This window comes from Antrostomus carolinensis, unplaced genomic scaffold, assembly GCF_000700745.2.
Source record: "Antrostomus carolinensis isolate BGI_N321 unplaced genomic scaffold, ASM70074v2 scaffold3338, whole genome shotgun sequence".
Classification (NCBI taxonomy): domain Eukaryota; kingdom Metazoa; phylum Chordata; class Aves; order Caprimulgiformes; family Caprimulgidae; genus Antrostomus; species Antrostomus carolinensis.
The window spans coordinates 87,463-103,310 of NW_010334863.1; the positions used below are offsets into that span (position 1 = coordinate 87,463).

At 39.5% G+C, this 15,848-nt stretch overlaps 1 protein-coding gene across 1 annotated transcript in view; it reads left to right on the forward strand.

The window, feature by feature from the left end:
• Positions 1–15,848, forward strand: part of LRP6 (LDL receptor related protein 6) — a 71,498-nt gene that overhangs the window by 36,332 nt on the left and 19,318 nt on the right. Inside the window, exons 6-11 of the mRNA XM_010174314.2 lie at positions 3,625–3,841; positions 5,136–5,425; positions 7,101–7,327; positions 9,540–9,724; positions 11,067–11,393; positions 14,857–15,059. Coding sequence (XP_010172616.1) covers positions 3,625–3,841; positions 5,136–5,425; positions 7,101–7,327; positions 9,540–9,724; positions 11,067–11,393; positions 14,857–15,059 — 1,449 coding nt within the window. The remainder of the gene's footprint in view (positions 1–3,624; positions 3,842–5,135; positions 5,426–7,100; positions 7,328–9,539; positions 9,725–11,066; positions 11,394–14,856; positions 15,060–15,848) is intronic.

Here is a 15,848-nt window from a genome sequence, read left to right on the forward strand (position 1 = left end):
GTTTTCAGCATTAATTCATTTATTTTGAATAAACTGTATTTTCATGAGGCCATACGTTTGTGTATTGTTGTTCTAGGATAAACAAAGCCCATATCCTACAGGGAGGATATCTGGTATTTTTTCTGAGGCTGTTTAATTTTTGTACTTAGTTTCATTTTTTTCATGGAACTACTCGCTCTTTTAGTAAAGGTAATGTTTGTGGTTGCACCACATCTGTTTCCTGTTGTAGTCTATATTCTCGCTGTGGTTTGCGGTATTCAGAATGGCCTCAGAATGTGAAACCCACACCACATTGTGGTTAAAGCAGCATAAACTACTGGAGACGCTGCCTCATAGCAGCAGAAGGTGGGTTTCTCATATGGGGGATCTGTGGGGATAGGCTTCAGTGTGGTGAGCCGATCCATCTGGGGCTGGAGAAGGGGAATGAATACAGAAAGCAGTATCAGCTGGGACTGGATTGTCACCTGAGTTTTGGTATGTGAGAAAAGATGCTAAAATCCTTTGAAATTGATTGACTGGTGGTGGTTTATTTTTCCTTGTGCATATTATATGTATCATCCCTATATCCCTTACCACTTTCCTTTGCCTTACACCAGACTGTGTGGTAAATTGATAAAATTCTATTCAGATCTCTTAAAATGCAGCCAAAGTGGCTGTGGTGCCATGGAACTATTGCTATGGTTGGGGTACCCAGCTGCTAATGGGCAGATGTTTGTATTAAGTAATATTGCTCAGATGGGCTCAGGTAAGATTGCAGTGGGGATAGGGTGGCAGGTACGTATAATTGCTTTCAGATAGGTGTCTGTTTTGTCTAGGTAGCATAAAGCTGCCTTTCAAAATAACCTGTATGTGGCAAAACAGAAATTAATTAAAAGCAGATACTTAAGGATTAAGTCCTCCCTTTTCTTTTCTTGACTTTCTTTCAGTATTTGAACAGCTCCCCTTTTAAGGTTTGCCAAAGAAAGTTCATCTCACACCATACACCTTCCAACTAATTATCTTTGCCGGCAGTTAAGCACCCCCTTAAATATAGAAGTTTCTTCCTTTTATAAATACAAGGCAAAAAGCGTAGTATCTAAAGATACTGCTTTGTGATAGCGATGTTGTGGTGGTTGTTACTGTGTTGTGGTTTTAGTTGTTTTGCTTTGCAGTATCCATCCATTTTGTATATCTGGTCTGCTTAGCAAGCACTAATTGTCGTATATTAATTAGTTACAAGCAAATGACTCATCTCTGTAGTGTAAGGGGAAGGGGGAAACCAGTCATCACAGAAATGCAAGGTGACACCATTGTGGTTAGAGAAGGGGTGATAGGCAAAAGGGAATGACCAGTTTTGCTTGGTGGTGGTGATGGTTTCTTGGAGTGATGTTGGGCTTAAGGACTGTAACTGACAGTATATCTTACAGATGTTAAATCTGTGTCTCTGGTTCTCAAGTTAACCATTAGTCTGTTGTTTAGCAACCTCATTTATCCAAACAGAGCGTAGGAGGCATACTGCTAGGAATTGAGAGAGCCTGCAGATGCTGAAATTTTCTGAAGTAGAATAAATGGAATAGCAGGGCTTGTTTTCAAAAGGAAGTCCAGAAATTAGACAATTATGCTGGGCCCTGAGCCCAGCTAAACAATCTGTGATAGGAAAAGCTATGTTTGGATTTGGTTACCAGTGTAAAGGACGTAAGTTGCAGCCTTAGGATGGCAAATGCACCATAACACAAAGTGAAGCTGCAAGTACTGTGCATGAGTTGCTAAAGGATCTTAGTGAGAATGCAGGGAAGAAAAAACACTTCACCAAATAATGCTCATCTTATTTTTGTGATGTGTGTGCATTGGTGCATTTGTGGAAGCGTGCCATATGCAGTACTAGACTGAAGATTTTTTGGTAAGCCAGTTCCATGGAGTAATTATCAGGGTTTTTGGGTTTTTTGTTTTTTTTTTTTTTTAAAGTGAAGCTTATTCCTACATACCAGCAAGTATGCAGAGCCCCTTTCATTTTTCTGTCGGAAAAATGCACATAAAGATTCGATTCCTATTCTCATGTACAGAGTAAGTGCAGTAATGTCAAGAAGTTTATGACAAGGAATAGTTTTAAGGAGAAATAGAACTATTGTGAAGATTATAGCATTTTCTTCCAATTTTTTAGTGAACTTAAAAATATTTTATTAATATGCACATTATACTGTATGCTGAGAGGTGTGGATTTCAGTTGCATTTCTCTATTCCTTTCCTCCCTCCCCATCTGTGCTTGGGAAGGCAAAAGGTAGGAGTTGCTCCAAATGAGCCTTCTCATTTCTCATACGCTAGGAAATTCTTCTGACCACAAAACATCATCCCTCTAGCTGGAGTTATTGAACCAATTGATCCTGTAGGCTGTCGTTGCACACCTCTTTGGGTTTGAGCCACGGGAAGAATGAGAAATCACACAGACTTGTCTGTGGCTAGCTTAATTCCACCAAGGCGAGGGAGAGATTTGAAAACAGTGATCTAGCAAGTCACCCTTTTTCCAGTCCTTAACTTGGAACATCCTTGGAACATCCTTCAACGGTGGGAAGGATGTTTTAATGTTTCAGGGATTAGTATGCTACCTTGAATTTTATGAATAACATTGTTTTGGGAAATTTTTACGTTAAGTTTGTTCGGGGTTTTTTTTGTTTGTTTGTTTGTTTTTTTTTTGTTGTTGTTGTTGTTTTTTTTTGGAAGGGTAGTTTATATGCTGTAAACTTAAACTGTAAACTTGAAACAAGCAGAAATATTTCAGAAGGAACTTTCCTGTAAAATGGCAGTGCTGAATAATTTTTAAGCTTCTCTTAAATTCTGGACTCTCCTCACTCCTGTCATATGGCACATTTTATAATACTTGGCATTCATGAGGTACTTGATCACTCGAACATACATACGTTTAATTAATCCTTTCAGTGCCTCTTTGAGGAAGTTAGGTATTATTTCTTTTTAGCAGTAGAGAAAAATGACACAGTAAAATTCAAGTGTCCTGATCAAAGGCATGCAATTATTTACAGACTGTTAGCGTTTCTTCTAGTACAAAAAAATTCCAAACTTAATTCTGAAGAATGTAAGACTAGTTCTTTATTCAGACTTGGGAATATAAACATATTCTGTAGATCTCCTTGGTTATTTGCCTCCTGGAATTTATGTGGGTCCTCCTCTTACTGCTACCTGTAACCCAGGCAAAGCTCACTTGGGAGGGACTGTGGACAACAATATGCTGAGCCTTTACATTGTAATCTTGTCTTTATTTGTGTAAAAAATAGTATCTACCATTTATAACTAAATCAAGAGATGCAAGTCAGAAACAAGAGAGAGAGAGGGAAAGACAATGTCCAACAGGCACACGTAATATTAGTTCCTAGAGCAAATATAAGGACGCTTGTGTCATAGTTTCATGTTATGATCTGTTTGAAACTAGCCTTATACATAAGTGGCTTTTAAATTAGTAAGTACCTGTTGAAATAGTATTTTTTTATTAGACTGCTGTGTAACATTCATGGCATTTTAATGGCTAGGAGATTATTTTTTAATTTGAAGTCTAAGTGTGGAGCAGCTAGTTAATCTCTGATAAAGAGTGACAGAATTATTCTGTATATGTCATAAGTTTCTGTATATCCATAGGTCATGAATGCTGATGGAACTGGGAGAAGAGTTCTGGTGGAGGACAAGCTGCCTCATATCTTTGGATTCACATTGTTGGGAGACTACGTTTATTGGACAGACTGGCAAAGACGCAGTATTGAACGTGTGCATAAGCGAACAGCAGAGAGAGAGATCATCATAGATCAACTACCTGATCTAATGGGCCTGAAAGCTACAAACGTCCACCAGATAATTGGTGAGTGAGACTACTAATCAGGCAAGTAAAATGAAATAGAAAATTCCAGCAGTGCTCTTCTGCAGGCATCACCTTATACCAGGTCAGATTTTTAGAAGTGTGCAGGATCCAGTTTTATTGCATAGGAACTGCAGACCTCAGTTTGATGGGATGGGAGGTAGGTCTTTTGTGAGGTGCTTCAGTTCTCTAACTTGGAAGAATATCATCTGGAAAACAACCAGGCACTCCCCAAAATGGGTAATTTTCTGCTTCTTAGGGAATTGGAGCAGCTCCTAAATCTGAACAACCCTGGATCCAGTAAGGGGAGAAGGAGGATCATGGAAAATGAGAACTTCTCTTTGTAACAGCCAGCTATTAGATTAGCCCAGCTGTTTATGAAACTGCAGCTGTAACAGCTTTTCATCTTGCAATCTGAACATGTGCATCCTGGTAGGCAAAAGCTAAGAATAAGCCCGTTTTGTTCTGTTCAGTGCTTTCCATATTAATACTGCAAAAATCACCTTTAAAAATATCCAGAAGTACTTTCTGCCCTGTAGTGCCTGTGGTGTAAAAATACAGGATCTGGTTTTAAATTTGCTATCATTGGCTATCCAAACACTGTGCAACCGTGGCATCACAGAACACATCACATTCCCTGAACTGTACCCCAGGGAATTAATCAAATGTAGTTGAGGTGTATCTTTGCATTGTTGCTACCATGTTAACAGGACGCCCTAAGGTACATACATTTCAAACACAGCTCTCTTTCCAACTGTTTGGCTAATTGAACTTGGTAATGCTGGGCTTCTCTTAGTAGGTGGGTTTCCAGTGTGTGCAGGTACACATAATAGTATTATAAAGAGCTGATTTACTGAATCCCAGAGAGAAGAGGCCATTGAATGGATGTGAAAATAGATCTGCAAATTTTCCATCTCTAGGAACTTAATTGGGGTATGTAACCGAACCAGAGTACTGCAAAAGGCAGCAGCTTATTTACCTGCTTACTGTCCACTTAGGGCTTTTGTTGTGAATTGGGAACATCAGTTGCTGTTGTGGAGTCCAGATCCCGTTCCCTAATGCTGGGTTTGTTTCGTGTGGTCAGGAAAACAAGTGCTGGCTTTCCAGCCACATAGAGAAACAACTTTCTAAAGGATTACAGGAAATGAACAAAAATTAATTAATTCAGAGAATAAAAGGTGAAAAACTAGACCTGCTTCTTAAAGGACTCAGTGTCATTGACGCATGTGAGGACTGGCCTCATCTTCCAGCTGAAGTCAGTTTGCAATGATTGCTTTTGCTTTTGTTGCATGTTCAGGTACAAACCCTTGTGCAGAGGATAACGGTGGTTGCAGCCATCTCTGTCTGTACAGACCACAAGGCCTTCGCTGCGCTTGCCCCATAGGCTTAGAGCTCATCAATGATATGAAGACCTGCATTGTCCCCGAAGCTTTCCTGCTGTTTTCTCGGAGAGCAGATATCAGGCGCATCTCTTTAGAAACCAACAACAACAACGTTGCTATTCCACTCACTGGAGTCAAGGAAGCTTCTGCGCTGGATTTTGATGTGACAGACAATCGGATTTACTGGACTGACATTTCACTGAAGGTAGAGGTTTATGCCACGTTGGCTGTTAAGTTGTTACAATGTTCTCAAGATACTTAAAAATGGATTGACAAATGCTTTTTACAAGATTAAAGGGATAGGTAAAAGAGCTTGTTCTAACTAAGAATGGCATACATTTTCATTATACTAGCAGCATTTTCTCCTGTGAATCATTTAAATCTAATGTACACCATTTTCACATAAAGGATAAGTTTGCAAAACTAAAGTTTTTTGGCAGAAAGCTTAGAAAAATGCCATGTGGCAGGATGTTTCAGGGGTCACATGCTTTGCCAGATATGCATAATGAGGGGAAGCCTTGTCTTAGGTCAGGAAGAGAAAATGGGTCTTACCTGTTCATTAACTTATGTAGCTACTGTACATGAGACATATTATGAATCACAGGCTTTCTAAAACAGGTCTAGGGTCTAGAGTGACAAATCAGAAAAGGTTGAGGGTTTGTGTTTAAATGTGGTGGTTAATAGGGTGACAGAAATCTATGTATGGTCTGTCTGTTATCTCTGTTATCAGGAAGTCTAGTTAATCCCATTGTTTTTCATAGATTGTAGATGTAGTCAGAATTATGAGCACCAAAAATTAGTTTTTAATAAAAGAAAGCTTTCTGCAATTGGGTTGAGACCTGTGCCAACAATAACTCATGGACCTTTGCAACTGAAGAATCATAAAAGTTAAAAACACAGAGTTTAAGTGACTTTGAGAGAGATGACTTGGCAGAACTCTTTAGGTATGGTATTCATTTGAGCTGTGTTTGAAATAAAAATAAAGCAATGATCTGATCAGTTTTTAAGGGTGATACAGATGAAGACTGAGATACAAACTTCCATGCTGTGTACTGTCACAAACTGGCATAATTAGCAGGTAGCATCTAAACTGGGGCGTAAACAAAAAGTCAATTTTTGTGTTAACTTCTGATGAGTTATGAGTATGACGAGCGTGTGTGCAGGGATTAAGGGCACAGAAAGGAAGCCCGTGAAAAGAATTTTGTACCATCCTAGCGTTATTCCTTTACTTTCAGGCTTATAGGCGGTCATAGTAAATCAGGGAATGCCTAAACCCTGATCCACTATTAAAATGTAGTTCTGTCTGTATCTGCTGTCACAGGCTGATCCATGATGGCAAAAGTTAAAAGAACTCTTTTTGATAAAAGGCCAAGTAGAAATTATGCTTAGTGAAATGAAACAAAACCATCAGTACTGAAGCACTTGCACTGCTGAGCTAATCAGTAGTTAGGTTGTTTTCTATTTGCTGTTCTGTCCTGAACTTCTTCAGTAGATTGCTTTAAATATTGTTCTGTGCTATAACATCAATGCTTTTGTATAGTCCTGGGAGAGCCCAAATATTTCCCCCTCGAAGTTGGCACTGAGTTATTAAGGTCATTTTGGCATGTAGACCGCTTAATGGAACCAGACTAGTTATCCCATTTATTTCCCCAGTGAAACGCTATTGTAATTGGCACAGAATACATTCCTAGTGTACAGTAAATCATTACTTCTGAATAGCAGCATTGTTCGCTTTGAAAATAAGTAGCATATTGTAAGATCCTGTTTCCTATGAGATGCCTAAAATCTGAAAGTGTTTAAAATGCTACAAAGAAAACAACCAGCCCAATGACAGACTGGTAAAATTTCTAATTTGCCTGTGTATCTTTGTATCCCTGCAGACCATCAGCAGAGCATTTATGAATGGCAGTGCGCTGGAACATGTTGTGGAGTTTGGCTTGGATTATCCGGAAGGCATGGCTGTAGATTGGCTGGGGAAGAACTTGTATTGGGCTGATACTGGAACAAATCGTATAGAAGTGTCAAAGCTGGACGGACAGCATCGCCAAGTGCTGGTGTGGAAAGATCTCGACAGTCCCCGGGCGTTGGCATTGGACCCTGCTGAGGGGTAACTTGCTGATTTAATTTTATGTTTGTGGATGGTGAAAAACAACGTTGTGATGCTTCCTCTAGGGCACATTAGTTAGGCACTGCATGTAAATCCTGAGAGAACTGAGCTGGGAAGTAGAACCTGGTAATTTAGAGTATGAGCGCTGGAGGAATATGCTCTTAATGTCTTGAATAATCATTAAGAATACTAAAAAAAAAATCAGAGCAGCTCATTAAAAGGGATTTATATTTAGTTTTTTAATTAACTACAGAATCAAAGAAGTTTTAGGTTTATGGAATTCATTAAGTAGAAAAGGAGTATGACATTGAAAAGAAAATATTTGTCCTTTTAAAAACGAAAATCCTTTTTATCACAAGTTGGAGTCCAATAAAGGTATTAAATAATTTAACTTGAGAGTGGGGGAGTGAAGCTTATGGTCTGAGAATAAGGCAGGTGTTTGTTTCTTCAAATAAGGGAGCCTTTTTAGGTGGTATTGACAAGGGAAGCAAAGACGCAGAAAAAGTGGAAACAATTTTACTCACCTATCCCCAAAATGAAAGATTTCCTGAAAAGAAACTTCTCAGCTGGATTCAAATGTTATAGCAAAAGTAGAGCAGTAAGCAGGGAGAGGGAGGAAGGAGTGGGGCAAGGCAAGGCAAAACTATTTAACTTCTGAAATAGCTCTTGTACCAGGAAAGGCTAATTTGACATTAACTAATTACTGCAAAATCTTTCTGAGGTTATACCAGCATTGTATTATTCTTATTTTACAAATGAGGGAACTTCATTTTCAAGTGTTATGAAATTATCACATTTCCAGTGACAGTGCAAGAGTTATAGCAATGCAGAGAATTTTGAGCAACACATTCCTCCTGCTTCATTTCTACAAGGTGGTGACAACTGTGGCAGTGCTTAGTCGAACAGAGTTGTGCACTGCCCCCAGTGGGACACGTAGATTGGGTTCAGCCCTGGTGTGCCTGGACAAGTACATTAGAGGGCCTCCAAGACCAGGTTGTTAGATCCAGTTACTCAGTGGTAACTGAAGATGGCTATGGATGATTCTATTTTCACGCTAGGAATAGGTTTTTTTTCAACAATTATTATCATTCAATGCTTTGTCTCTTCACCACAGACCAGAAAAAAAATTACTTTAGTTTTGAGCCTGAATGCCTGTTTTTCCTCTGTCGTATAGCTGAGCTATGTTGTTGTACTATAGAAGTTTTCATGACGTTGCTGCCATGGGGGCAATTCTAGCACTTAGGTCCATGCTGTGTACAACTTGCAAAATTTATGCACAATATACTTGCAAAAATTTTTAAGAAAAATTTGCAAGTATTCCTGGTGTCTAAAGAATATCTCCCCTTTGATCATTGGTTCCTGAAGCAACCTTTCCCACTGTGTGGTTGGTTGAAATTAAAAGCGTTTCACAGGTGTTTGTTACTAAAGGTACTAAAGTGTAAACATTGGCAAGCTGTGTCTCATTCATTTTAAAAATGTTATTGGCTTTATTTTTTGGAAGAAACGACCAACTCCTTTACACCAAATGTCAAACATATAGCCCTATACTGTACAGAGCCTAAAGAAAATGTAAACACGTGCAGGTCTCTGTTTCTGCCAAATGAAGTGTCAGGTGGCGTGTGAGCACATAATAGTTGATACTTTTGCTGCAGTGGAAATGCCGTACAGGTTTGTGTCATTCTGCCTTTGACTGAAATCTACCACACTGTTACATGGCTGACTTCGTTGCATGGAGATGAGCAGTGACACCTGTTAACAGAAGTACCCTGTATATCTACCTACCTTTTGGTATTCCTTCTTTTGATGGACAATTGAATATAAACAGAAGCTAAATGCCATGGAAAATGTCTTGCTAAATAACCAGGTACAAACGAAGGTGCCCAAGTTGCCAACATTTTGCCTCTTAAACTGACGTGTGTGGATTAGTTAAGATGGAAGTGCTTTCATATGGAACTTGCTGGTGAAAATCCAGCTCTAAGTGGAAAAAATAATGTTGGAAACATTTTGAGGAAACCTGACTCACTTCCTTGCTTACACTTTGAAAAAAATCCATTTAGTGTAATCAGGCTTAATAAATGCTCAAACTTACAGCCCTTGTTTTTCTCTTATTCTTTCTAAGGATTTTTTTGGTTTGTTTTGTTTCTCCCTTTGAGTATTCTTTTGGATAAATGTTATTTTATTATTTTATTTTTTCTTTTGTCCTTTTAATCAGGTTTATGTACTGGACTGAATGGGGTGGTAAGCCGAAGATTGATAGAGCTGCTATGGATGGCACCGAGCGGACGACTTTGGTACCCAATGTGGGACGTGCTAATGGCCTAACTATTGATTATGCTAAAAGGCGACTGTACTGGACTGACCTCGATACCAACCTGATAGAATCCTCCAACATGCTAGGTGAGCCCCACAACCCTGGGCAGCATCCTGGGGATGCTGCTGCTCTTTCACAGTTCCCTGTGGCAAATTATTGCTTGAATAATACAAAGATACACGTCTTAAGACAAAAATAGATCTTTCCAAACTGACATGCCTTTAATATTTGCTTCTATAATTGATGTTTATGCAACACATCATTTAGCAAGGCCTCAATTTTCTTGCAGGTGTTATAGTTGCTCCCAAAGTTAAAATTATACAGGCTGTACGTATTTTCAGTTATATGTAGGACAAAGCTGTCAGCTTTGAGTCTTTTGGAGTCTTGTTTTGCTGCTCTGAAGAGCGCTGGCAAATACATAACAAACACTTCATCATCTGTAGAAAGATGGAGAGAAAGCCAAGATAACAACAGTTTATTGGACATTTTTCACAACGTAATTTAATACAATTTGGGTTTTAATCTTTGGTGTCCTCACGGTTCAGGCATTTTTTTTTCCCAGTACCCTGCACACTAAGGAGCTTTTCCTGGCTAGTACTCGTCACCAGGGTGGCTCTCACACTGGGGTCTGTGTGATTGTTTTATAAACTGGTCCTTGCAGCTAAATGGAAGTGGAATATTTTATTGTTTCACTGTCCTGGGGTAGTGTAGTGAGGACCCAAGCCCTCCCAGATTTGCACTGGATCTTTTTTTAACTTCTCAACACCCACAGGAATCGACTGCCTTGTTGTGTGCCAAATTATTCAGATTAGTGTTATCACTAGCCAATATTTAAGGCTGAAGGAGTTAGCCTACTTTAAACAGTGCATTTGCAATAGCGGAACAAAGCTAGAAAAGGATCAAAAATCCTTTTATGGCATTCCAGAGACAGGTTAGTTTAACCTTGTGCATTTAATTTTTCTCCTAATACAATGTAGAATTTTATTAAGCTCATAACAAGTCTCTTTCTGTAAGCAGTGGGCAGAGGACCTATATGTGGTGTGAGAGATTCTGAACTGGGAATACAGTGCCAGGATCCTGCATCTCCTTCAGAGGGAACAGCTTTGAGGAGGAAGGAAAGGACAGAATCTTTCTGAGAGTCCTGGTCATTTTCAAAACTGAGACTTTTTTCTTTAGTAAAATGCATTCTCTGAATTCATAAAATGAATTGCAAGCAGGATTATCACATTTCTGTGATAGGCTCTGTGACTTCAGGATGGTCTTCTGAATGTTGTACATTACTTTATAATTTACTTTTGTAATAATGAAGTAGTAACTTTAATTACGTGTTAACCTTTCTGTGCAGGGGACATGTCCAACCGCATTAAACAGCATATCATTTGTCCCCAAATAATTCTGCTTTTTCTCTCCTTTCCTTTCTTGAAACAGGCCTTGACCGTGAGATTATAGCTGATGACTTGCCTCACCCATTTGGCTTGACTCAGTATCAGGATTACATTTACTGGACAGACTGGAGCCGGCGTAGCATTGAACGAGCCAACAAGACCAGTGGCCAGAACCGAACTATCATCCAAGGGCATTTGGATTACGTTATGGACATCCTGGTCTTCCATTCCTCCAGGCAGGCAGGCTGGAACGAGTGTGCCTCTAGCAATGGTCACTGCTCTCACCTCTGCTTAGCAGTCCCTGTGGGTGGTTTTGTCTGCGGCTGCCCAGCTCACTATTCCTTGAACTCTGACAACAGGACTTGTAGTGGTAAGCCATAATGAATGAAAATAAAGCAGGGAGGCAGGTGTGTTTAGTAACAGATGCAAGCATTGTACTTGAAGGAAATAAGGTTTTTATTTTTATGTGAGATGGTGAAGCTTGTTTGCTGATAGGCCAAGTTAAAGCTAGTTTCTATTTTTAATACCAAATGTATATTTGAAAAAAAAAAATAGTTCCTTAGCCTACTTTCCTCCGTGGGAAGGGTATATTTAAATATAATTTTCTGATAATAAAATCTTACTGACTTTTCAGAGAAGATGGGATATTGAAAGAAAAAAAAAATCTTTCAGCAGACCAGTATCACAGTAAAATACGAAGAGTGGCTCTAGTGAATCTTTTTAGAGACTCAGCTAAATCTGCGCAAGCAGGAAGGCTCAAAATGTTTTTTGTTTGCTATCTATCTGTCTGTCAGACTCTCCTCAAGTGCTTATTTGCTTATTTATTTCTAAACTTGCCTGACATATAGGATATGTGATGGTTTGGTCCATATTCTGGTCTTTCGTAGCCTAGGTGGGTCAAGATTTAATTATCTAGTAGTTCTGTTTGCTGACTGCTGAGGTGGGCCACTCTCGTATCCCCAGACGTGTTTCTTCCTCAGTGAGAAGAGGCTGGGCTCCATGGTCAGCACTTCACATTTCTGATCTCCGTGCAGCCAAGCCCCATTTTTCTTTATTGTTGTGCAGAATACAAACCGCAAGGCCCCTCAGGCTGTGTGTAATTAGTTTCTAACCAAATAATTTATCCATCTCTCAATAACTGGCTGCCAGTGAAGCTCTCATAATTTTGGCAGCCACACTGGATGGCTGATTTCCACTGGTGTCATTCAGATTAGTCAGTGGGTGAAGAGATTCAAGGTACAGGGAGACAGATTGTATCTTGTCTGCATTATGCATGAGTAGAGAGATCCAACTGTTGTTTTAAAGCCAAAAGCAGGGCAGCTTGTTCCATGAATGCCACCTCATGGCTTTTTTTGAAAATCATGCTGTTCAGAAAACTCTGCTTTTTTCTGCAGCCCTCTGTGTGTCCTGTATTCCTCCTTTCCTTTTTTTATTACAAGGGACACTTGCATGACAACTGGATTTTTGTACTCTTAACACTCTCACACCTTCCTGTGAGTTAGAAGCATGGCTGGCACCTCTTCAGTGATAACTGTGATTTTGTAGGTGGAGGAATTTGTCTTCCAGCGGAGAATAAGTAGCAAAATGATCAAAGGTCTTGTTTTCTGGTGAAAATGCTCTTGGTAACAAAGGAAGGAGAAAAATACAGGAAATATGTTGTGAGCAAATAGAACTATATTCCTGCAGTACAGTTCACAGCCGTTCTTGAGGCATTAGGAGTTTCCTTCTGCTGTGTTCAAACCTGGGGACTTTCCAACTTCTCATTTGTAGGTAATTGGAGACTTAGGCTTCTCTGCATATAATTTAATTTTTCTCTTGGCTACTATAATTGGAGCATGAATCGTTTTAACTTTCTCTTTCCTGTTTTACTTGCTTATGTACTCCTGAACATTATTATTAATCCAAGCCCTGTCTAGAAGCCAGTTCTTCCCTTCTGGATCACCCTGCTCACATGTGCATAGGTTCTGTTAATTATGGAAAGGACACACTGCTCTGATGATGTCTGATATCTCATCAGATCTACCACATGTCATGAGTTTGAAGGCAGTGTTACACAGGGGACATGCTCAATGCACTCCATTTGCCTGCCAAAAATATAGTTAAAATATGTGAGGATTGGGAGTGAGAATTATGAAAACTGGTAAGGGATTTCTGAATTTGTACCATTTCAGAGATGTGGGGAAATTCTGCTGTTGCTTTTTTATAATGAGCCATCAATTCAAAGTTGGAAGCCAGGCAATATTAGACAGTGAGAGTGTGTCTTTGGGGAAAAGTGGAAAGAATTTTAGGTGCTTATGATAGTATGTTTGCCTGCACTGTTTTGTCTTAAGCTTTTTTTGCTTTCCATTACTCTCTTAACTGCTTGGTAAGAATTCTCATGTTTTCTGAATCTATTATTTTGCTGTTAACATTCATATAAACTTTGCTTTGCTTTTTTTTATGCTTTCTTTTACAGTTTTGAGCTAAGTACAAAGTGGCTTAAATTATTAGGGAAGTGCTTGGAGGGGAAATACAGGTTTTCCAGAAAGCAAAAATACCTTGCAATTAGGCCCGATTGTTACAGGATGTTAGGATTGAATGTTAGTTACCAAGGAAACTCCCCCCCTGCCTTTTTCCTTTTTTCTTTTTTTTTTCCCCAGCAGCCAGAATAAATGTTCAAAGCTTACACCTAAAATAACAAAGCAAGGTGATGATGTTCTCTGGAAGACTTTTGCTACCTCCCCTTTCTGAGGTGCTGCATTACCTGTTTTACAGGCTGGATTGAATAAGTGCAGTGTCCCAGACTTGTGCTATAGAGAATTGATTGTACAAACTTCAGGGAGGCTGCAAACTGCATTTCTACTGGCTGCTTGCTCTTGTGCTGTCTTGCACAGCAGTGGCTCCGGTTGACCATTATTAAAAAGCACACTGTGAAAAGGGAAAATGGTTTAACTACTTTCTCTGATTTCTGACCCAGTTGTGTAGTACAGGGATAATTTATTTTTAACAATGGATTAAATGCCTTGTGCACTAACTGTAAGATAAGACGGTAAACTACAGCTATATGGGATGGGAAAGTCTTATTTTCTGATGTTTGATGGTGTTTATAAGAAAAAAAAAAATCATTTGTCCAGGAAATTTTGCTGGACATCTGGAAAGCTGGAGCAAAGCATCAGGTTTGTTGGGGTTTTTTTTTTTTTTCTGATTGTAGGTTAGCATTCCCATATGAGCACCTAGAAGTAAGAATGATATATAAGTTTGAGAAGAGTGAATAGATTTTTCTCAAAAACCGCAGCCTTGCATACACCTAAGAGATTTTACTGTGAATTAGTTGTTCCATTCTAGTGTGGGAACCGGATTGAAGCACTCTAATGGCAGTTTCTCTTCCCTGGGACCTTTAAATATGGAACTGGTACTGGCTTTTGCTCAGCTTCCTCTTAAGTAGAATTGTACTGAGAAAAAGGTTCACCTTCAAAATAGGGACCCCTTTAGAAAGAGAATTGCGGATTCCTTGAGAGGCATGGCTGACTGTTCTTCTTCAAGATTATTTTGACAGAAGTCTTCACGTTCATTAATCTTGCGACTTATAAAATTATCTTTGCCTGTCGCATCCATGTTCATTTATAGTAAAATGAGGTCATTTGAAAAGCTTTCCAAACTGATCAGAGGTTGGGTTTTGTATGTTTTCTTTTTTTTTTTTTTTTTTTTTTCCCCTGCAGAGGAAGAAGGGGAATGAAACAGTAGGTACTCTCTGGTTTTACATAGTAGTTGTTGGTATTGAACATGCATATACCCAACATAATTGCTATGTGTAACCCTTTCACTGTCCTTTTCTTCTTTTTTAACCCATCAAGCTCCCACAACCTTTCTGTTGTTCAGCCAGAAGAATGCAATTAATCGCATGGTGATAGATGAGCAGCAGAGTCCAGATATCATACTCCCTATCCATAGCCTCAGAAACGTTCGAGCCATCGATTATGACCCCCTGGATAAGCAGCTGTACTGGATTGATTCTCGGCAGAACATCATCCGGAAGGCACAGGAAGACGGCAGCCAGGTATCCTGCGGGTGACAGAATTATTAAAAGATGAGGGAGGGATGCCCTGCACTCAACAGTGAATGATTGTACATGAATAATTTAGATACACGTACTTCCCGTAGATTTCTAGCTGCCACTTGGCAAAGCAAGTCACATCTGGAGTTTCTGGAGTCCTCAGCCAGTAATCTGGAAGGTATAGCAAGAAATAAAACATGGAAAACTAAGGCCAACTTAAAGACACTGTTGTTCACAGTGTATTATTTGCTCAACAGTGTCTTTTGGCTGAGGACTGTTGCAAAGCCCAATTTGAGAGAAGTGAAACATGGAAGGGAAGGTTCTTGAGAGAAACCAAGTGTGTGTGAGAGAAGAAAGAGTTGCAAATGAGCAGGATGCAGGGGCATTGACTCTGACATGAAGAGGGTGGGACTCTGTGAGCACATGGCTGTGTCTGAAGCCTCCCAAGTTCTGGTGGTGGATAGGAAGAGAGCTGTTGTCAACTACAGAGGCACTGGGTGAGGAGGGTGAAACTAGTGACATGTAAGAGATGTAGCAGGCGTGGAAAAATGTATTTGACTGGGGAATACAAAAAAAGTATGGTAAGGTAGAAGGCAAAATGTGATACAGGTTTAGTGAGGTTAATTGTGAGCAATGAGTACTTATTCATTTTCACAATTTAAAATAGATTTTTTTCTTCCTGATTTTTTTGAATGAGTGAAGAACAGGAGACTAAGGTGAACAAGACAGAGGTGCTACATTCAGTTTAATTTGTAACAGTGTGGTTTCTGGTGGCGGGGGTGGGGGGAGGTG